The 23,641-nt window shown below is 42.1% G+C and overlaps 2 protein-coding genes across 3 annotated transcripts in view; both read right to left on the reverse strand.

Moving 5' to 3' along the window:
* LOC128890146 (FH1/FH2 domain-containing protein 3) overlaps window positions 1–4,897 on the reverse strand; it is a 256,606-nt gene extending 251,709 nt beyond the window's left edge. For both annotated transcript variants that reach the window (XM_054148384.1, XM_054148383.1), the window contains exon 1: window positions 4,653–4,897. In XM_054148384.1, coding sequence (XP_054004359.1) covers window positions 4,653–4,817 — 165 coding nt within the window. In that variant the 5' untranslated portion in view covers window positions 4,818–4,897. The remainder of the gene's footprint in view (window positions 1–4,652) is intronic.
* The window catches only part of LOC128890144 (dentin sialophosphoprotein-like), a 94,161-nt gene that overhangs the window by 45,437 nt on the left and 25,083 nt on the right, over window positions 1–23,641 (reverse strand). The window contains exons 2-9 of the mRNA XM_054148379.1: window positions 22,068–22,284; window positions 21,148–21,591; window positions 19,201–20,539; window positions 17,106–18,391; window positions 15,684–16,552; window positions 14,277–14,499; window positions 13,010–13,109; window positions 12,898–12,934 (exon numbers count right to left, since the gene is read on the reverse strand). Coding sequence (XP_054004354.1) covers window positions 12,898–12,934; window positions 13,010–13,109; window positions 14,277–14,499; window positions 15,684–16,552; window positions 17,106–18,391; window positions 19,201–20,539; window positions 21,148–21,591; window positions 22,068–22,284 — 4,515 coding nt within the window. The remainder of the gene's footprint in view (window positions 1–12,897; window positions 12,935–13,009; window positions 13,110–14,276; window positions 14,500–15,683; window positions 16,553–17,105; window positions 18,392–19,200; window positions 20,540–21,147; window positions 21,592–22,067; window positions 22,285–23,641) is intronic.

The raw sequence follows: 23,641 nt of genomic DNA on the forward strand, positions 1-23,641 counted from the left end.
GAAATTGGAAAATCAATATAACAAATTCTAATTCCAATATTGAATTTGATCAAATATTACGTAGTTTATTTTGTACTGCATTGGAATATATAATAAATAAACTATTCACTCCATAAATAATCAAAAATCATCAGAACTTGAATTGATTTTATAAATCCACATTACAAACTACAATCATGATTCCAACATAGATTGCTTCTATTTACCACCCCTCTCTCAATCGATTTATTGTCTTTATGAAATAGCAGCAATATTGATGCAGCATTAATCATTCAAAAATTCAACCACAATTTATTTATTTCGCCAGAATTCAGCTCGACGTATTCTAGATCGAGTAATTCGGAAGCACAAGCCGCGATACCAGTTTTCGAACGACTTTATTTCGCCCGTAAATCGACGAGTAATTAAGTCAGTATTATGGGACGAAGAAACCTTAAAATTATGAAAAATTGTCGGGAATTTCGAAGCGGGTATACGTCGATGTTCTGCGTTTAAAGAATTCGAAGCTATTTGATCCCTAACAGTGGTTGTTTACAGAGACGAAGGAAGCACTGGCAAGATGATAAATTGGCGTACAAACCAGTTTACACGACTTAATGACCGCTTCTTGGAATACCAACCGACCAAGGAAATCGAACGTTCTATGACTTTTTGTTCTCTTTACGCGATCCACTTGCTTGGCCACACAAAGACCGTTCTGAAAGCTTTGGGAAGTGAAGCTTCTAATTAAAAATGCGATATTTCAACTGTCCCTGTCTTGACGAAGATTTCTTTAAAAGTCAATATTTCTTAAAATATTATTTCATATTTACAATTAAAACAACTAAAACAAATGTGTCATTTTCTAGCTGAGGTAATATTTGCTGAATATTATATAAATAATTAAATATTACGTTTAGAAGATCGTTGTTCCTGATTGTCATTTCGACGATCCAAGTTTCTGCACGTCTGTTAATTCATGGGACAAACACTCGTCTATTCTTTTTACCTTTCCCATTAAAGCCAGGTGTCGAGGAACAGTTACGGCGGAAACACCTGAGCCTTTTGCAAGAGCCTGAATCGTCGTCCGTGAACTAACTATTCTTAATGGCTTTTCATTGTAGCACTGTTCAAATAGATTCGGTTCATATTCATCGCAAGACTCACATCTGCTGATTCAAACGCAATCTAATCGACGAATAATTAGATACCGCTTGTTTAAAACGATATTTATTAGTGGCCACGTGTGCGGTATTTCAATTCAAACTTGTATAAAAGAAGACAACTAGAATTTTTGTTGATAATAGAATTATTCTTCTCAGCATTGTTGGAGTCTAAGAACATACATTATAATAATTTACATACACGTATCACGGTACATACATGTACATCTGTCACATTTTTCCCAATATCCATTTGCTTCTGAATACTTAATAATATTTATTTAAACTCTTTCCTCCAAACATTAAAAATATTTCATAATTGTAAACGCACTATGCGATCAATTTTAACTATGAGTGACACCCCTGCTATGAATAATACACAAGCTACAATTTTCCCTAAATCTCCATCCCTAACTTTTAATATTCCAAACAATAAATTAGGGACAATATACTTTTTATGATCCTTACACTTTATAACACCTACAGTAAAAGTTGAGTTAGGCCCGGAACGGTTGTGAAGCATTCTACTAACGTAGTTTGTGCCGAGTCTTATCGCTGGTTCGCGATTCGCTAGTGTGCGTGTCTTGTACAAGTTTACACGGCGCGAGTTAGCGCGATTCGATGAATGAAACACGTAAACGTGCCAGATTGCGTGACTACAGAGGCGTAACGACTACGCAACTTGCGATCACTTTGTGGCTGGGAAGAAACGGGAATCCTCGATCCGCGGTATTGGCTATTAATAAATATACAAGACAAATTTTCCAGTCTCGAACGAATGTCTACTCTATTCTCATTTGTCTTTTTTCTTTGGAATTGATTTTACTGAATGGTATCAATGAACGAACGAATACTTCGCTTTAACTATACATCAAACAGCTACTGTCCTTTTATTCATAGATTCAATTTGCATATATCTATTCAAATCTTTGACAGAACCTAGATTAAAACCGTGAAATATGTCTAAAAAATGTGAAATTTGCCTTATCGAACTATTACCATCCTGATTACCGTCTATTCAACGGACAAATTTTTAATAAAGTCGATCTGCAATAGTTACCCAGAAGACTTTGAAAAAATGTACCACCGCGTTGCCTCGATTAAGACGTGCCGCTAATAATAAATTTTTAAGAACGACTCGGGCCCCGAGGTGAAAACTTGGACAAACTATGACGCGGTGCAACGAATCGTAGGTCTCGCGTTAAGATACGGTTACCATCGATTTTTCCGTCGCGCTAATTTATCGAACGGCCCCCGTTCCCGATCACACGGTGTAATTTCGCTGCTTGGCCGTAACTAGCGCGGCGGAAGTTTTATCGTGCCATTTTATTCGCGATTTCTCGCCGGTAAATCGATCCCCGAGAAATCGTCTGGTTTATAACACGTTAACAGCGAATTAATCTGACCGTTTCCACGGGAACACGAGCGCCGAGATAATATTGACAGCGATTATCGTAACCGCTTCGGTTCGCAACTATGATTTAGTTTTAATGCGCTCCACTCGTATCTAGACAACTCCTGAACTCATTAGGCGGGGTTAATGGTGGTTTTATCTGATAATTAATGCTGGAATACTTTTATGGTTAATTTTGAACCATTATTGGAATCACTGTGCTGTTAATTAACGAGAAATGAACGTGTTGATTATGTTTCTTCTTAAACCATTCACTGCTAGACAAATTTAAAGCGCTTTTTCTTGAGCACTAGGTTATTATTTTAATAATAAAAAGTGATACTTAATTTGTTGTTTTAAAAAGAAAATTTACGATGTTCTTTTGCGATAAATCATAACTCGAAAGGCTATAAACTGTAAGGCTATATCCCTTGAGAAATTGCAATCAATCTAAACTTGCAGAGCAAACTATAAGATGCCCCGTAGTTGGCAGTGAATCCCCTGAAAATAACTCGAACAGATAGTTTGTAAAACCTTCAAAAATCGTCCACGTTAACTAGAATCCACTCTGATCGGCAGTGAAACGGTTATTTCCGAAGCGACTTAGCACCGAAGAAATACTGTTCGCGGTATATCGCTTCCTATGTCACGAGACGTTCGGGCCATTAAAACGTAAAATTACGAGTTATAGAGATTAAAATAGAAACGAGAAGAAATATCGTCCGCGAAAGTACAAGGTTATAAAATCGCCCGTGATGCACTCCCCGTGTCCTCATCCTGAGATATGGAAGAACGTAATCCAACGTCGAAAAACCGCGGAATCCGCTCGCGATAGAAAAATTCGACATCCAGTTTCATGCTCGAAGCGATAAGAAGGAAGGAAGTGCTTTTCAGCGAAATTGTCATACTTTCTTGCGGTCTACGTTTGCCGAAGAAAAACTTAATTTGAATATCCACGGCGCGAGCTATACACGCCGCGGAGAACTCGAACGCGTATTTGAAATTTTTATGCATAAATTATGCGCTTCATATCGGAGTGGATTTCATAAATATTAATATCGCGAAAGAAAATTCATCCTCCTCCCCCCTCCTACGCTCACCCACTCCACCCACGGTTCGCCAACGTCGCTCGATTTTGTCCGCGGATATAAATATATTTCCACGTGCAAATTACGGTGAAACGTGCGTCAAGGGTGAGCTAGGTAAAAGGGAAACCTGTCCTGGGACGGAAAATTTCTGCGGTCTCGAGAATCCTTAATCTAGTAAGTGGCTGCATTAAACGAGAATCCTGTTTGCGATGAGAAAAATTCCAGTCCCCGGAGAGGCTCTGTTACAGATGGATTTCCTTGCATTACCATACAAGCGCTCGCCCGCTATATTTTTCCGCTATCGCGAAACATTTGTTTAGACACCTACTCCGGCATTCTTCTCGTTGCCATTCAACGCGACATCGTTTATCGAGGAGACCGTATGCGAACGGACGCTTTCGACGATTCCTTCCGGAGTGACGTTGGTTAAATTTCAATCAACTGTCTTGGGAATAAAGGTGTACGTGATATCTTGTTGAATAAAGTAGAAATATATCCAACAGGTATCATATTTAATACATTTGAAATACTTATGAAATATATATAAAAATTGCGATACTTTTTAGATATACTTTTTGGAAGAACTGATATTGCAATCGTATAATGATTGAACTTTATTAATGTGAACAAAAAAATAATTAAAGTTTGATTGTATGACTTTTTGGAATTCTTTAGTAAGTAACGCACATCTGATATCTTTGATATCTTTGAAAAAATAATTATATATTACCCTACTCCTCTTTTTTATTTTGTTATAACAGAGTGCCCGTATGAAAGCATATTCTTCGTTCTTTCGTATGTATTCAAATGAGAAAATTAATCAACGATTGCAATATTTAAATACTTGTTAGAAATAAATATTAATAATGCCTACAATTTAATCGAGAAAATAAGTATGTATGATTATCCTACTTCTTTTTTTATTTTGGATATAACAGAGTCCCTGTATGAAAACGTATTCTTCATTTTTTTCCTACGAATGCAACGTTCTTAATTCACCGATAAACGAATAGAAAGCTATGAACTTACCCTGTGAGGAGCCCGTAGGAGTCGATGCACCGCAGCGAGCTGGTTAATTAGTGGCAAGGTCGCGCTGAAGGTGTGCACAGGCGGCCTAGGTGGCTCCGGATAGGAGCTCGCATAGGCGAACGGATCGACGTCATTCAGATACTGTACTCGGCATGTCAGAGACATCTCGCGTACCCTCTGTTTCTCGGCCGTAACGGCCGATTGTCCGATAGCCCCTTTTTCTTCGATCCAAAAAAGGTAACACACGGCCCTGTTTTACGTCGCGAGTCTCACCGGACCGCACGACCGCTTTACGCGAACGCACGAACCAGTTCGTCGTACCGCCGATTTATTTTCATACGAGTCGCCCCGGCTACAACGAGAAAACGAACCTTGCTCTCATTCCTTCTTTATTTCTCCTTCTCTATCCGCTATCACTCTCTTTCTCTCTTCCCTTCGCGCCGTAACGCTGTACCTTTCCCTCCTCTCTCATTTAATCTCTTTCTTCCACCACGCGTTCCGTTCGCGTCTACCGGCTCGGACGACGGAACCAGAGGCTCACGTGAATACCTTGATCGCGGCGAACCGATATTCTTTTCCCTCTAGTGTGCTTACGCTTTATGTGAATGGGGAATGACAACGCGCAACCGTGGAAAGCTGCCGATTTATTTTCGTCAGACACCGAAGCTCCGAGGAAATAGGAAGCGCTCCTGGGGAACGACCGATCGAAAAATACCCGAAATGCCTCTGCCCGGCACCACTACGTCGACATCGGAGCGAATTAAAATTCGAATCGTTTCAAGTAACCCCTGTTATTCTGGTGCAACGGGCATGCATTTTGTTTCTTGCATTGCGTTGTTATTGTTAAGTTGTGCGATAGTTTCATACATACAATTTTGGACCAACTGAAATATATAGCGTATTACAATTCAACTAAAACTGATGTAGGTATATCAGATCAATTATATAAGGAATATTGATGATAAAAACTATGTATGAACTGGTAACAATTTCGTCAAAGGAAAAGCATGCATTAATGAAGAGGAAAAGAGAAACAGTTCTTGAGACTTGAGAATCTTTGACTTGAGAGTCTTTCATAAATTACCATTAAAAAGAAAAATAGAAACTCTTATATCGAATATCTGTCTACTTCAAAATGTAAAGAAACATAAAGATATTGAAATATAATATTTCTTCCAATCACGTGTAAAATTATTTTACAACCTGTAAGATGTACAACAACTACTCAGAAAATCATTTGGAGCGCTGGTTTGCCCTCTATGGGAAAATGTCGTCGGGTGCAAGGGGTTAATTGTAACGCGAGCATCGTTCTCGATATTCGCCTCGTTGAACTCGGAACGCAATTATGAACGGGAACGAGAAATGCACTCGGGTCGAGACTGACAGTCACGAATGTCGGAACACGAGTGCGCCGGAATAAACAACATTCGACATTTCCGTTTGAGCGCGTGAAAGTGACAATGTCGGAATTGTAACAACCTTTGACTTCAGGCGTCCCGATGAATAAGAAACCGCGTCGTTTTCAACCGGTCGACGACCTTTAGATTTTCCTTTCACTCGTATGTCGGCCCCTTGGTCGAAAGCGGGAAGATTGGTAGGAGTAATTTTCATTATTTACCGCCAAGGTCACTAACACTCTCGGAACGTATCAGATACCTCCACTGTACTTTACGAAATACTCGATTAAGCGTAACGGGATCGTTTATTGAAATCAAATGTACTCGTTAACTGGAGAACGTGCATTCAAATGTTTCTCAAAATATTTCTCGAAATACAGCCAGTACCATAAATATCCGTACCCTCTACGCCTTAAGGAAATTAAATGATAGATTATCTAAATTAAATGATAAGTTTGTCTAAATTAAATGAATTTCAAATAAATTTTCCATTGTAAGTATAGAAACGTGTAAATTATGTACATATTTCTTCTTTATGTACAAATTTATTTACTACATCATTTTAAAATATCAAAACTTTAATTAAATGATAGACTTGATGCTCCCAAACAAATGTTCCATTATAAATACCTACACGATAATATAATTATATATTTCATTCTATTTTGCTTGGATTAGAGTGAATAAATTTTGGAGTGAATTTGAGATTTCACCTAAATCCTGGATCTACTTGGATCGATATCCTGTAACATTATTTTCTTAAAATGTACCAATCGGTTAATCTCGATCATAAGATAATGAATGGTGTCTCTTTATACGCAACGCAATTCATAATATCAATTTGCATCAAACGACACCTTGGGCGGTGAAATCGACTCGAACCATTTACGTTAGACCCGGCTTGTTTTGCAATTGGAATTTTGTATTCGAAATGTGAAAGCTCGTAAATATTCGTGCAAACAAAAAGTAAATGAAAAGAATGTTTTTAACTGTTTCCTGCTTTACCATCTTATCGTACTATAATTCTGTATCATTTAGTTGTTTACTTGTTTAGAAACGGGGTTGCTTTCGATTGCTTACAAATGTATTATAATCATAGAAAGTGGAAACGTTCGAGAATCATAAGTAGTGGTCCGACTATTAACAAAAAATGAAAAATTAAGCTATGTACCGTATCAGGGAAGCTGTGAGAAATAGCTAAAGATTCTATATCTTTTTCAGTTGAACATTTTCATAAAATTAAGTAGCAAGTTAGTTGACTAGGTCAAATTTCAAGCAACAAGTATATTGGAGTCAACTGACTCACTGATTCATTCTATGAGAATATTGTTACTTATTTTTATACACTTATCACACAATGGTTCCTATCGTTAATAATAAAAATAATTGTCTTAAAGACGATTTATTTACTAGAAAATCGATTCTGAATCGAAGACTTTTATGGCATCCGGTTCGCTGGTCCACCGCGCCATCGACCGGGAGGGAATCGCGAGAAAATCACCGCACGACTGGAATGAATTTACGAAGTGTCAATTATCTACGCATGCCGGCCGGTCCCGTCATCCTCTCATATTCGCATTGTTCTTACCCGCTGCATGCGCTTAGGCTCTTCTGCGAACCGGCTCGATGGAGAGAAAAAGCGAGACGGGAAGAAATAGAGAATAACAGAGAGCACCGGGCGAACCAACGGAAAGGGAATGAGAAAGAGGGAAACGCGGGACAAGGACGGAGGGAAATGAGGGGGAGGGAGATAGAAGGGAAAACGAGTCTGCGCCATGCCACGAATGTGATCGTGGTGGCTGTAGTCGACGAAAGATTCACGATCAAGATGCGATCGTAACGCAAGATCGTGCCTAAGAGGATTTCCAAACTCGCCCGAATCGGCGAAACCGATGTTTTTCGCGCCAACTCGAACGATTCGACTATTCCATGCCGGTGCCAACTTTTCTGAATACACATCGACAGAATGCCACGGGAATTTCACCGAGGACGCGGCTTTCTCTGCGCGGTTTCATTGTGCCAGGCGACATTTTCATTAAAAAATGCGAATTCCTATTCGAGGATTCCTCAAACGTACGCGGAAATTCGATATTGGAAGATACCAGATGAGGTAAACAATGCGGCCCGATTCGACCATTCGAGCAATGCCAGAACCAGAAAGCTTGAGGCACGTGTGATGGAATTATTGTTTTTATTACGAAGTGTTTCCATTGTGCAAATACAGTCAGTCCTCTAAATACTCGTAATCTCTATATACAGCTTGAATTTTATTTCAATCTATAGTCTGAGAGTATCGTTAATTTCCTCGACTCCTTGTATTACTGTGAGAGGAATACTAATTTGATATTTCCTAACATAAAAGTTGTGAACCACTGAAAATTGTATACCAAAAATATAAATTATTACGTACAAATGTAATTCATCTCTTTGCTCTTTCATTGAAAACTACTATTAATTATAGAAAACGTTATAATAGTTTCTTTCCCAACAAAACCAGATTAAAAAGAGACGCGAAACTGCTCCGAAACCGAATTGCTAATTTAAAACTCCAACTGCAGTTACTAGAGGCATCAATGAAAACTAACCTACAGGAAACTCACTGGTGGGTCAATCAGAAACAATTAAAAATTACCTGATGGTATCTTTTTTTCACGTTTATTAAATAATCTAAGCTTTTAGAAAGTCTTCGTCCACGTGTTGCGCATGTATAGTCACGCCACTGTACGGATGTAATCAAAACAACCTTGAATCCAACATTGGCCAAAATTCTTATCTAGCTAAAAATCTTGAACAACGAATCAAAGATAAACCACTTCTTATCGGGTATCAGATAAATACCAATTAGAAAAAATTCAATTAAGAAATTACACATTTCGCAACGAAGAAATAAAAATGTAATCGTTAAATTGATTAAATTATTACACATCGCCTTTGGTCGTTACATATTTTTCATTCGAATGAAATTATCTTCATGTGTAACATAGACAACGATAGATCCTCGAGGAGCAATGTTTACATTACACGTTCGAGAAATCCTCAGATGAAAATTTTCAAACGTCTCGTTTAAAAATTTAAATGTATCCACCATTGAACAGCCGCGAGAATTAACTGACAATGAAATCGGGTAAGAAATCACGGACAGGAGAGGATGACGTTACAGAAAAATACAGTGGAGGCGAAGGTGAGCGACAGAAAAAACGAAACGGAACGACGAACGCGAACCGGACCTAGCATCGCGCGCTAACTAACGTAACGTCCAAAATAAATAACACGATTCGGAAGGAGACCCGCTCCAACCAGTCGAGGCGTTCGACGTTCTCGGAAATTACCGATTCACGGCGTCTCCGAGGCACACAAAAGATCCACAACTACACTGTAAGTAGGAACGTTTGCGTCAAAGCACTTCTGTCAATGTCACTTCCGTCTGGACATTTAACTCTTGACACGAGATTCAAACGACAGCATTTGTGTCATTGAATGGTCGCAATTATTTCGATCGTTAACTAATAAACCGGTAGCTCGACAACCCTGTGATTGTTTCGTGTAACAACTCTCCACAGTGAAGCATTATAGTTCGAAGGACCAAGATAAACGAATGAATTTTGACGACAGAAAGTACCAACTGTATTTACCATTGCTCTTAGTCTATCTCGCCTCGATTTACGGAGTTATTTTGAACGTTGATATTCGGTATTTGATTCTCGCGGCGTTCGGATTCGGGTCGGAACGAAAGTGTATATATGTACGTAAACGAGACGCCTTCCAGTTCGGAGTCTGCGCGACAAAAACTCACCTCGAGTGAGCGCGACGACACGCGCGCTTCCCGCGCACGGAAACGCGCGTCACCTTTTGCTTCACGATCCGTGGACAACACACGGCCGAGAAAACACGCGCGAACCGACCGTGATTACGCGAAACGGGAAAGGAAGGAAGAGAGACAAGAGTGAACGCACAACTGACAACACAACGTGCCTTACCTCGCGAGCGGCCGCCGCGACACTGAACGCCGCGGACACCTGTCGCCGCTGAGGCGACTGTGGCGCCCCCACGTGGTCAACCCCCTCCCTACACTGTCTCGTGTATAAAGTGCACCCCGGAACTCGGAAGCATTGGACCGGATGTGAGCAGAAACATTTGTAGATTAGACATGTCCTTCTAATTATTATCTTAACGAACGTTTAGATTAACCCATTTGTCTTGTGCGCGTACTGTAACGCGTGTATGCTGCGATAATTGAAATGTAGATTTATGGATTGACCATTTAAAGTGCTATCATGTTGCGAAGAATAATTGGATTATATCTTTAATGTATAATGAGAAAAAAAGAATTCTTTAATTGTGCCGTCATTTCATACCGCTCTTATTTTCCATATGTTTTCGAGCATTTTCATTTAAATGCAAATAGGAAATATTTTGATGACAAGAATGAATTTTCACTTTCTTTACGTAATAACGGCGAGATTCAGTGTTTACACTCTCATAAATCACGACTTTTGAAGGGTATGCATTGACAGACCGAATGTAACGAGCATTGAACATTAAACATACGTAATGTGCAAGCTTTGGATATAAATCCTTATATAATTAGGGATTTCTTTCTGGTTTGAACTATAGACCTATTCAAAGCACAGTGACGTTTAAGTAGAGATTGTGTCCGCATTAGGAAATATTTCTGACGTTACGCAAGGAATGCATTAGGCTATCAATACCTATGACAGTATTAATGCCCGGAACTAAAGGACACTAATTAATGGACTGACTATGAGTTACAGTAATGTTCCAGATAGTGAAGCTCGTTTCAATGAATTGTACGAATAAAAGAGAAAGTGATTAAAAATCTTCGTGAATAATCATTTACAAAATCAATATTGTTACCATCACTTCAACAAGAACTCTCCAGACAACCCAATAATTATAAATTGTTGCTTACAACGGTAACTACTACCCACAATTTATTATAACAAACTATGATCTTGACAAACCAATCGAAAGAAAACTAGGAAACGTTCCGTCGCTACAATGTCAGTCACTCGTGGACATGTTTAATTTGTGACCCAAATTCAGCAAGAGAACTCTCGGGCAGGTATTACGGTTGGAAAAGAATTAGAACCGCGCAGTTTCCACAACGACCTCTCGAATAAACGTCACAAACAGGCGTCCTCGTGAGGTCCCTTGTTTCGCGGTCAACCAAAAACCAACAAATATCGTCGACGAACAAGCTTTATCTGGCCAGTCGAAACGACCCCTTTCCCAGGTCCCCGTTCGAGGTTACCTTTGGCATTTCAACCGTGTCCTTTTTTTGATTTTCCGCAAGATAGCGAAGGCCCTTGGCCAGGGGAGCACGGCCGGCGATTCGCTGGCGCGTCGTTTTCGAGGGAGATTTCGAGGACCGTCGCGCGAGGACCCGGAGGAGCCAAATGAAACGGCAGGGATGGTAATTGTGCGGTGAAAAAATAATCAGCTGGCGCAGCACGTAGAGCGTAACCGTAAGTGCGGCTGTGCTCATTGTTGTCGCGGTACTACGAGACCCTACGAGGGTGACAAGCTCACAAAAGGGGCTGCTGGACCCATAGAAACGTGATGGAAGGCGCCGTGTGCGGGAGGGTGCCACCGCAGCGATAAAATTCTATAGTATGTCGGGGAAATATGTGTGACTCGACGACCGAGGACGACGGAGGGACAAAGGATTTACTCTCCAACCAAGTCAATTCTCTTTTCCTAAATTATTTCGAAATTAATTCCACTTCGAGGGAAGAAAAAGTACTTATGTATGTCTATAACTAAATATTGGATTGAGAATGCCTGATAATTATTTATGTACTTGTTACGCACCGATGGAGAACAGAAATTTAAATTAATGTTTTGGCTTTTAAATTTTGCAACGTGTGATTCATGTCACGTCAAATTCTATTCCTGGTTATACCTAAAAGAATTATGAATTATGAAATGAGTTACAGATTTTGAGATTAACTGAATACTTTTCTGTTCCCTCACGAAACTCGAGTTGCCAATTCCAAAAGAATTCCGCGAACGAAACGCGCGCGAAAAATCTACGCAGAATTCCCTCCGACGGTAATTGGAAATTCGGTCCGCTCCCACGCGAGTGAAAAGAAAAAAACGTTGCTAGAGAAGGGGAAGTGACTCCAGAAGACCCCTTTGTTGGTAGCACTTTGCGTGCAAAACGGAAAAAAGAAAAGGGAGTCTGGAGCAATGGGAGGGTCTCTTTGGCACATCCCTCATGAGAAACAATAATGTCGCGCGCACTACCACTCCTCCTGACGTCGTCTACCCACCCTCTCCACGTCTTTGTTCGTCTGGCTCTTTTTTCGAGTAGGCGTCCTCCTATCCACGGTCACCTACACAGCTTTCCTCCAGTTACTAATCGTGAAAAGAATCGCACGCGAATAACGAACGCGAAAAAATCGCGCAGCTGGAAAGTAACGGGGGGAAACTAAAGGAGCGCGAGCTTTGTCGCGTGTTCCGCGCTCGCAGTGTCTCCTACCCCTCTAGCGTGGACCTTCGAATAGAGTAATGAAAATATGACGCTACAGATTCTTGAAGAGGGAAGAGTTGAAATAACGCAAGAAGCGAAGAAAACTACATTAATTCGTATAAGGATTTTTAGCTTGGAACTTGTCAAAGATGGAAAGAGTCCCTAGCCTATTATCGTTTGAAGATCTTCATAGCTGGTTAGAGGTTCACGATATATTTCAAGAACCCAGCTTTTTAAAAATTAAATAGTGTTATTTGTTATAAATTTGTTTGCTGCGTGGAAAATAGGGTACGCGAACACTCTAGATGCAAAATACACAATCGTTTCTAATTTAAAATTCCTTGTGCAAACTTACCGGAATGTAGCCGTCGGGTTGTGGTCTCTCGTTGTCCCTGAAGAAAATGTTTGAAATTACGATTGGTCATCGACGAATTTTAGGATTCTCGCGATCGCTAATCGAAACATACCGATGTCGTCGTTGGATCACTGGCGTCTGCGGCGTGCTGTCGTGGATGATCACTTGGGAGGCGTCGATTTCTTCGCATTCTGAGCTCTCCTCCGAGGAATCTGTAAGAAGAATAAGACAGGACCAATGAAAAGAATTATCATTATTATTATACAGGGTGTTCGGTAACTAGTGGTACAAGCGAAAATGGGGTGATTTTATATGAAAAAATAAGTCGAAAATGTAGAATAAATGTCATGATGAAATTTCATTCCGAATCTGTTAGAAGCTAGTGCTTCTATTTAATTTGATATAATGCTCTAAGAGGAGGTGCTGTTTCTAACTTAATTATGAGAAAAATCCGTCATTTGTTGTTTAATTTGCTGCATATTAAAGCTTGTTTCACGATGCATAGCAATTAAGATGTAAAAAGAATTTGGAAAATATAAACCAGAAAAAGGAAATAATTATGATAAAAACTTAATTTCATTCTGTGCTTTTAATATCGCCTAATCAACAATTGTGAATGATACGACTACCCACATATTTTATCGTGTAGAGCAAACACTAAAACTTCGAATTTTCTTCATTACAATCACTATCCAAACATTTAGAGTCAATGTGGTGACCAGATGACGGATCTCAGTTATCAAGGAGTTTAATCAGATGACAGTTTTCACATGAGAGGTCTACATAAGGTAAAATAAGCTACCACACAGCCTGTTCCTGCTATCAGCTACTGCGATCTACTTTCAAATCAGTAACGAAGCGAATATGTTCAACGTTAGAAAAGACCTACGCCAGCGATAATCAAAGACGTCGTAACAATGGCAGCCGAGCAAACGAAGCGCGTGAATTCCAGATGTCCCGACATTCATCACGGTTAATTGAATTCAACGGGCGTCGAAGCGATTACAAGCCACCCGTCGTTATGGTTCGTTATTTCCCAGGTGTCTGGTAACCTAAATTTCCTTTCATCAGGAGAATCGCAATCACCAAAATCTGTTCGTACGAACTGCCGCCCTAATCCTATCAGCACCCCGTCGCGTTGGTGTGTATGCGTATGCCCACGATTCAACGCCCGTCCATCGAGCATACCGCAATTCCCGAGGAAGGAAGGAGCCCTATTGATTCTCTTCAAAGGGACACTGTCCTCTCGTTAACGGGCCACGGCTACGAACCATTCCGAACTCGACACTGACCGTACCCGATACAGCTGGTAATTCGACAACGGCCACGAATGACCACGTGGTCGATTGCGAATCGCGTTAAATTTGTTCTCGACTCACCCTCGTCGATACGCTTGCGTTCACGGAAACGCGACAAGACGGGACTGGGGCAGAGGCTGGACGTGTCGCCCAGCAGGTCGTCGATGTTGGTGTGCTCGCCGATGAACAACGGTAACGTGGAGGGACGTTTCCTTGGCGACGATCTTCGGGGTGATGGTTCCACGTTGTCGTATGGCGACTCTCGACCTCCGTAATTGTCTGGCGGGTCCGGAGGATTTTCCACCTGGAACGTTCGTACGTTTTCTTGTAACCGATCGGATTGCGATGTGAACGACAAGTGTCTTTTATTTGTTCTGGATCTGTGTGTTCCGGTGAACAGTGTTATTTTATGGGTTATTTTGTGTATTTTTGGTTGTCGAGAATTGGCTACCAAAGTTGGCTGCCGAAGTTAATTATTAATATCGAGCGACTAATTGACGAAGTGACTTGTACCTTCAAATGTAAATTTTCAGTATAGAATTCAGGTTGGAGTCGACTGTTCTATTTAAATTCAACATTTCAAGTTTCAACCCTCCGCAGGCTATCTTCAGCAGCTATATGTTCAAATTAAAGTCCAATTAAATTTTAACGTTGACGTATAGTAATAAACTCCTGCTGAAAATGCTCTGCACAACATTCACATTTTATCCTAAATTCTTTACCAGAAAACATTCAATCGAATCTTGTCAACCATTATCGTCCAAAAACAAATACACTCGAATTCCTCTTATATAATCCACGTACCCGATAATAACCGATAAGGAATCGAATAATCCGATAACAGCCGACCTCATAACCCATTCACTGTCAACTACTAGATATCTTTGTAGTTCAAATTGATTGCAATCACTCCACGAAGCTACACAAATTATTGCAAAAGAAGATCGTAAATTTTCTTTTCAAAGCAACAAATTTAAGATCGCTTTCTTTTTTACATTATTTAAGGTCACATCAACTACGAGGTTTGTTAGCGATCATGGCAATTTTCAATCTTGATAACGTCTTTTGCAGCCTTCTAAAATATCGCAGTTAGTTAGTTCTTTATTTTCCTCAGACTAGTACATGGGTGTGTGTCTGAAGATGGCGTTCGAGGTGTGTATACTCCCTCCTCTTGCCCAAACGAAAATGTAATCACTTTAAAATATCACATTTTATTATCAAAATAACAACCTAGATTACCCATCTGCATTAAATCTTGGCGCCCAATGCAAAAACGCGTTAAACTTGCCTGACAGTGAATGGGTTAACGACTAAATTTCTTAATCAAGATGCGTGAACTCAATTCCATCATCGTCTTTGTTTCCGCCGCACGCCGCGGCATGCACGCGACTTAGCAGATTTATCGCGCACGCGTATTATCAGATAGAGGCGTCACCTCGTCAGTTAGGAACGGTTAAATGAATAATGCGCGATATATGATCACTTTACCCCTTCGGGACTGGCGCGATCCCCGAGAGGCTCGTCGGGTGGAGGAGGCGGAAACTCGATAGGGAATCTCGAGAGGCTTCTCTTGGCGTATATCTCAGGTTCAGGGTTAACGCCAATATCGATTCTCTCGAACGACTCGGAGGAGTCGGATGCGCTGTTCGAAGTTTCCACGGGAATCTTGACGACGCCTTCAGGAACGTTCGACGAGCTGTCCATCCACCATGCTTTCTCGCCGGACTCGATGTGCCTAATTTTATTGATAGCCCTCCCGTATGTCTGGCTATCATCGACCTCGTCTTTGTGATTCTTGGAGTTCTGGCTACTGCTCGAGGTCATGGGAATCACTTCTATTCCTTCGGGCACGTTCTCAGAGTCGTCGCTCATCCACCATGCCCGTTCGCCTGATTGCTGGTGCCTGATGCGACTCCTTCTCTCACTGGATCGTGTACTGCAACGACTGGAGCCTCGTCTCGACAACGGAGACGCCGTGGCGGATTGTTTCTTCGGTTCCTCCGATGGGACGGTGTCGTTCGCGTCCAACCACCAAGCCCTCTCCCCGGACTCCTGCCGCCACAGAGTCGAGCGCGATGATTTTTTCGATTCCTCCGAGGGAACGCTGTCGTTTCCGTCCAGCCAACGACCCCTGTCCCCAGAGTCGTGCCTCGAAACTGCTGAAGACGACTGTTTTTTGGTGTCGTCCGATGGAAAGCTATCCATGGAGTCTAACCACCACCCTTTCTCCCCCGATTCCTGCCTCGGGATGGTCGAGCATTGCTTCCTGGTATCCTCAGAGGCTGCGCTGTCCACCGAGTCCAGCCACCAGGCTCGTTCGCCTGATTCTTGTCTCCACATTCTGTATTTGTATTTTCCTGGAATCATACAATTAAGAGAGTTGGTGATTGTGATGTCTGTGAGGTCAGAGAGGTAAACTTAATCGTCAAACAGAGCGCTTTAAAAGGCTGTGACACTTGCAATTCAATCAATCGTAAAAATAATCCAATGTTGCATTGACAGTGATGGTCATCATTCTGAACGGCTATATCTCGTAAGTACAAGGCAAACCAAATACAATCAAAGTTAATAAAGAAACTTCATACAACATTTCTTTCTTATTTTCACTTGCAAATCATGCTTGTACAATCTTCCCGAAAAAGTAGGAAACACCTTGCATATTAAAAAATATATGTTGTGCTGAAAACCTATCATTTGACCGGTCGCGGTAAAAATAAGGTATACGTCAAGTGTCGGTAGTAACAGTGTTAATAAAAGACCGTAACGTCATGTGCCTAGTCTAGTCTCTAATTATTTCTAATACGATTCAGAGGTTCCTAAACGATACCCCAAACCTACATACCTAACTCTCTGAGAGATACCTTGACTATAGACAGTGTCCTAAATCCAACGAAATAAACACCGACTCACCATCGTCAGGCAAGGTACCACTGACGGTCGTTTCCTGACTGATATCGTCGTTACACACGCTTCTGGCTTCGACACCTTCAGGAACGTTGTCGGAGTTCGGATCCATCCACCAAGGCTGTTCACCGGAATAATCGCGTCTGATCCTAGCGCAACTTTGCCTCCTGTCATCCGTCTTTTCCGAGTTCGCGGCACTGCAACTCTTCAAGTGACTCTTGGACGAGGACGCAACGTTGTGCTCCGACCTCTCCTCGCTGGAGTCCAGCCATCCCGACTTGCAGGATTCGCCAGAATCCTGACGCTTGCTCTTGAAAAGATTCGTCACTGGCGCGAGGGCCCTCGTCAAGAACGATTTAGCCTCCTCCGTTTTCCCTGAACGATCGCTCTTCGACCTTGGACTGGACGGTGGTCTAGGTGGTTTGTCCATGGTCAGGGACATCTCGTCGGCGGACGACGCTAAGATGCTGGTCCTGGAGGAACCCGCGCTTATCTTCCCTCTTTTTTCTCTGAACGAAGACTCGGATGTTCGTCTCTTTCTGCGTCTGGACCCGGGCCTCGCCTGCTCCTCATCCTCTTCGCTGCTCGAAGAGCTCGAGGAATTGGATTCGGTGTCGCTTGAGCTCGAGGTCTCCACCTCCTTGACCCTTTTCCCAGAGGGCGATTTCGAGCAGCTCCTCGATTTTTCGTACCTCAGCGAGCCGCTTGAGTCGCTCTTGTTGATCGTCGTCTTCGACACACTGGACGGTATCCTCAGCCTGGATCTGCTCGACTTCGCGGAACTGGAGGAGCCAGACTGAACAGCCTGATGAATCGGTTCGGAGTTCGGTTCGGATTGCGAATCTTGAGAGCTGACGGACATGCTACGTTGGCTCTTCTTCTTCCTGCTGTACTTGGATTGAGCGGGATCGCCGTTCTCCATGTTCAGCGTCGACTTACGGAAATCCTTGTTGACGTACTTCACTGGTATGATGCACTTGGACGCGGACACCGACGTTACATCGCTCTTCGGCACAGGTGGTTTGCCACGAGCGTCCGGTGAACCGCCTTGCCTCAGATTCACTGACGACGCGCTCGAACCGACGGACGTCTTCCCCGGCGATGGCGGCGGCGTCGTCTTTATTTTTGAACCCTGACTCGTCACCGAACTGGCTGACGACGATTTCGATCTGCCAATTGGCACATTTACAGCGGATCCGTCTGACGAGTCGGCCCGCGTCATTTGACGGGGCAGATTCTTCGAGGACCCACTGCGCGACTGCGGCGGCGTCGATCGACTCTGCGGTGATTGACTGTTTGGGCAGAAAAGTGGAGAATGTGAGCAAACTTTACAGTACGGACGGGAGAAATCTTAGCAATAGGAGGAGAGGGGGTTAGGTTTGTTTGTGGCAGAGTTTTTAAATGAGCCGTGCACTGCACAAATCGATTTACTTTGAGTAACATCAAAATTGTAGCATTAGAGACGATTATTTTTTGGCTATTCTTTCTTATTAATTTTATATACCGTTAGATGAAAGCTACATCTGTATGTATACATTCTATAATATTTATTTGAATTTATATTATAAATAAAATTTTAAGAAACAACGTACATTATTTTTGTTTTATGGAGTTAATCGATTTGTGCAATGAACGGCTCAAACGTGGAATTGCAAACGAAAATGTTTGTAATATTTAGTTAGAATGTTTAAAGGACGATGAGATTGTTCTGTGAACCTTTGACTCTCGGTGAACTTGTTATGATTGAGCTTAATGGTATTGATTTCATGTTTGCCTTGTCGTTAAAAAATTACTAAGAATTGGAATGTTTGTTGGCAAGATAGATAGAGAAGAGAGGCACAGAAGGTATAAACAAGAGAAAGGTGAACAACCCAATGCAGTAATGTGATTAATAGACTGCGATATACAGAGCTTTTCAAACATTTTTCAGAGAGAAGTATTTTGAAAAACAGGAAGAATTTAAAGCAGAGATGTTAAAGAAGCACCAGATGCTCTCGAGAGAAGACAGCCTCCATTCCAACTTTCGAGTAAGACATCGAAAGAAATAGAAAAATCGAGGATGTGAGAAGGAAATCATCTTGCCCCGAAACCGAAAACCTACCTGTGAAGAGACTCTTTTCCAGAAGAAGTGTTATCGCGCTTCGGGGAGCCAATAGCCTCGCTCCTTTCTTGACAATATCCCTCAACTATTCTCGAGGATTCGACGAGTCTTGGCAAGGAGCTGGCGTCGGAGTTGGGCGTCGAACCCCTCCTTTCTCGCAGTCCGTCGGACTTTGTCGAGGAACCCGACGAGGACTTGACTACCCTAACTTCGCTCTTCGTCGAACCACGGCCCAGCCTCGGTATAGACGGTCTTCTTTGATTGCAGCCCTCGTTTCTGGACGTGGAACTTTCCCTGCTGGTCGCCGTTTCCTCGCTCTTGGAAATACTTTCTCGCGAGTCTGGCGACTTGGCGATAATGGCCGCTCGCTGCGGCGAGTCCTCCCTTTTCACCACCGAGTCGTTGTTGAACGTCTTGGAACTACCGAATCGATCGGTTTTCGTTTCGCTCTTCCCGCCGGGACGCGACCCGGCCTCGCCACTTTGCAATTTAACGTCCGTCTGATCTCTCCCCGAGTTCTCGTGCCCGTTCGCGGACGTCTTCGAAGTTGTATCCGCTTTCGCGTGCGGCGAGTCGGCGGCGTTCCTCGGGAAGCCCAGACCACCGAAAGCTTTGGTATTCTGTTCGTTTTGGTTTCTGTTGGAGTGAATTTCTTGACTAGAACTGGGCGACACCTTCGAGACGGACTCGTTCCTCGAAGCTGCCGCGTTGTCGTTCGACCTGCCGTACGCAAAACTGTTCACCCTGGAGTTCGTCGGGTTACCATTATTGAACCCACGATTGTAAACTGGGGCACTGTTAGAATTCGACGAGAATTTGTCGAGGTAGGACGACCAAGGCGATCCCGAGATCCTTCCGCCCCCGGCGTACCGTGAGAACCTCGAGGTGTCCTCCACCCTGTCGCACTGAGTCTCTTGGTCCTTCGTTTCCGTTTTCCTCCGAGCTCGAGTGACTTCCTTTTGATGAGTTATGCCTATGTCGGCCCTCCTGCTTCTGACGAAGGACGAAGAAGCCGGGGGGCTGGGTGACGTGCCTCTGGTAACCATGGTCAACGTTACGGTGTCGTTATCTTGAAGTCTACTATCGGCTTCGTGGTCTTCCGGCTTGGCGGAGCCTGTGGGTTCTTGGCTAGAATCCTTTTCCGACTTGGTCTTTGGGACGTCTTCGTTCTTCGAGCTCGCTGTCAAGGGCTTACTACCTGAAGTTCGGAACCTGTCCGATCCGGAGTAGCTTATGGCAGCGGGAACTCGGTCGTTGCTGCTTCTCGACGAGAGGAACCTGGAGCTACTTGTCGAGCCGTACCTGGAGGAGAGCGGCGCTGAGCTCGACTCGGAAGCACCTGTCGATATATTTGTTATTATTGTTGAGTTTATGGACCAAGGGGTTTCTATACATGGTATGTTTCTTCGAGTCTGGTTAATTATGTTTCGCGTGAGTTGTGGTTTTACGAATGGTTGTACGAATTGCCTGGTCTACAGGTTGAGTCTCTGTTTGACAAGAGAATTGTATTTATAAATGAATCGCGAGTTTCATTCATTTATGATTAATGCAAACGCTGACAAGAAACATGTAAAGCTAACATTTTCAGAACTTGATGTAAATTAATGTGACATGTATTTTACTTTAATTACGAATATATATTCTACATGAAAATTCATTACCTACAATTTTTTAATTTTAACCATTCATACTCGAATGTCACCTTTGAGGAAACGTAAATACTTTGTTTCGTGATCATACATACTAAATTTATGCAAAAAAAAACTGATGAAAATTTCCTTGAAACTAATACAAAGAATAGAGTATCTACTTCTTTATCGAAACCCAAGCATCATTGACGAATAGATAAGAATTTTCAATCTCGACTTTCATCCAAAGAAAAAGAAATGAATGAATCGGCCGATATAGCAATTTCTTTATTCGAATATCAATAGAAATGGCACTCACTGGAAGTGGCTCCGGATCGACCGTAGGAGGACGCTCTCGAGTAGACCCTGAAGGGGTTCGATTTCCCGACGCTGACTTCCGGGCTAGGCTCGCGGGAACTCCTTCCCGAGTTTGGACGTAATCCCCGGTACGAAACCGGCGGATGATCGCTTCTCTCTTTCTTCTCGATTCTACTTTCGTTTCCATAACTTCGCGCCAAGCCTGATCCGGGATACGTGCTGGATCCGTATCGGGAAACTCCGTCAGGCTCTCTGCTTTTTTCGCGCGAAGCGGCGCGGTTGTATCTGTCCAAGACGGAGGACGGTCTGTCGGTTGCTTTGATAGCTGGAAACGAGTACTTCTCGAACAGGGAGGATCTGCTATTGGATAAGGGACTCTTCGCCCTTATGTCCTCCGACGACGTCCTGCCGGGATGCAGTCTACTCTTTTCGGATTCTTTGGTAGCTGCAAGCCAACATTATCATTAAGTCATTTGCTTTTAAATTTCTCTTCCTTTAGTGAGTGAAAGAGTGTATTCAATCTAATTATCATAAATTCTTATTCGAAACATCATTTTTATTATAAATAAATGCAATTGGGCGCGCAATAGAATTTCTCTTATAAAGGCCGTATTTTTAAAAACCTTTTATATCGTTTAATAATTCTAGTACCAATCATGGACATACACATATAGAATAAGAATCTTTCTTTGTACATACCTATAGACATCAATTTATAAATCAGAAAATTTCTACGTTTTTCAATTACAACAAATTCACTTGTATTGTAATCCCGCGAGTGATCGAATTGTATCACGCGAATATCACTCATTATCTCACCTAAGAAGGCAGAAACCCCTTTAATCCTTTGAGTGCCAAGATAAATTTCTTCTGGCACTCAAAGAGTTAAACCGAGTGATTAACAATCTTCGAGAAACTCACTGGAATACTTAAAGCTAGATTTCTCGTCGGCCTTGTCTTTCTTGAGAAACGCGTTCCCAAACCCAGAGATCCTCTCCTTGGTAGGCACCCGGCTGGAACCGATGGACGAGTAGCTGGTCCTGCAGCTTGGCAGACTGCTCCCCGTGGAAGTCGCTCTTCCAAACGTACTAGCGGACACGCCGCCGCTGGTTCTGGATCGGTAGGCGCCACTGTCACCCTGGAAACCGTGAATCGGCTCGATCAGTTCCTCGATTGCTCGTGATCAGGGAACATTCATCCGTTGCACCGTTACTCGGACGTCGATCGTTCCAAGTCGATCCGCGCGGAGCAAGCGTGCCGGAAATGTCCGCCGCACCGCTCGAACGTTGTCACACGGAACCCAGAACTCGAAGGACAGAGAGCCTGAACTTCGTGTGCCGGTCCACGAGTGAAATTACCAATCGAGATCGGCCACCGTGGAGCGGCGCGTACGAGGTCTTTTTTCTCGCTCGGTAGATTTATGCGACGCGACTCGTATATTTATTCACCGCGATAGAATCTTACAGCGCGTTTTAGCCTGAACTTTAACATTGGTTACGTTGCCGAGAATGAAATGAGGGTATGACAATGCTACCGTGTATCGATCGGGCGAACTAAGGTGGGTGGCCAAATTGTTAGATATATGATAGAATTGGAAGTGTTTTTAGATAAGTCGAAATGTTTGTTTTATGCATTAAAATAGGGAGTACATGAGTTATTGTGTGTATTTCGTACGAGAGTTGTGGTTACTGCAATGGTAGATGATAGTAAGTTAAATTTTCCTATACATTTTTTGTATATTTATTCATTTCACATGCTCAGATTCATTAATATATATTTAAATTAAGGTATGCTTTCATACATGTTTTTAATATTACCTTTTCTTTTCTAAATCTCAGTCATTGCTTCTACAAGATTTAGTGTAACTATACAATTTCTTCAGTGGAAAAAACTTGATGTTCTTCCTTGGGAAAGTAACTTTAACCCTCATTGAAAATGCTTATATTCACATTTTGAAATGTATGTACTTGTAACATGTGTTAAACAAATACACATCTCTGTTTAGAATCTTATCTTTTATTATATGCATTCATAAATTTGTTACTTTTCAAGGAAGTACGATATTAAAAGCACACAGCAACGATTTAGAGAATCGATTGTTTCCTCAAACCGTATTTCTTATAAAATCTTACGAACAGAATTGTTAATTAATTCGTTCTTGGTAGAAGCTTTAACCAATCTACAATTTCTATCTTTAACAGCAGCACTGCCAACAGTCTAACCATATTATACATAAATCTTTAAAATTAAAGAGAGGAGTAAATCATTTCATCAATATAATCAGTCCCCTATCACCAACAATTCTAAGAAAATCTTCCTAATTAATTGAATAAGTAGAACCACCTACGTGAATAAAATTGTATAAAAATACAACTCGCCAACTCGATAATTCTACTGTTAATTTGCGTACCAATTAGTACCGAACAGGAAGACGACAAAGTATTTTAAGTGATATTGGCAACTGTTCCCCTAATTAATTTACTAAGAAAATCTAA

The sequence above is a fragment of the Hylaeus anthracinus genome, unplaced genomic scaffold (assembly GCF_026225885.1).
Source record: "Hylaeus anthracinus isolate JK02 unplaced genomic scaffold, UHH_iyHylAnth1.0_haploid 12000, whole genome shotgun sequence".
In the NCBI taxonomy this organism is placed as follows: Eukaryota; Metazoa; Arthropoda; class Insecta; order Hymenoptera; family Colletidae; genus Hylaeus; species Hylaeus anthracinus.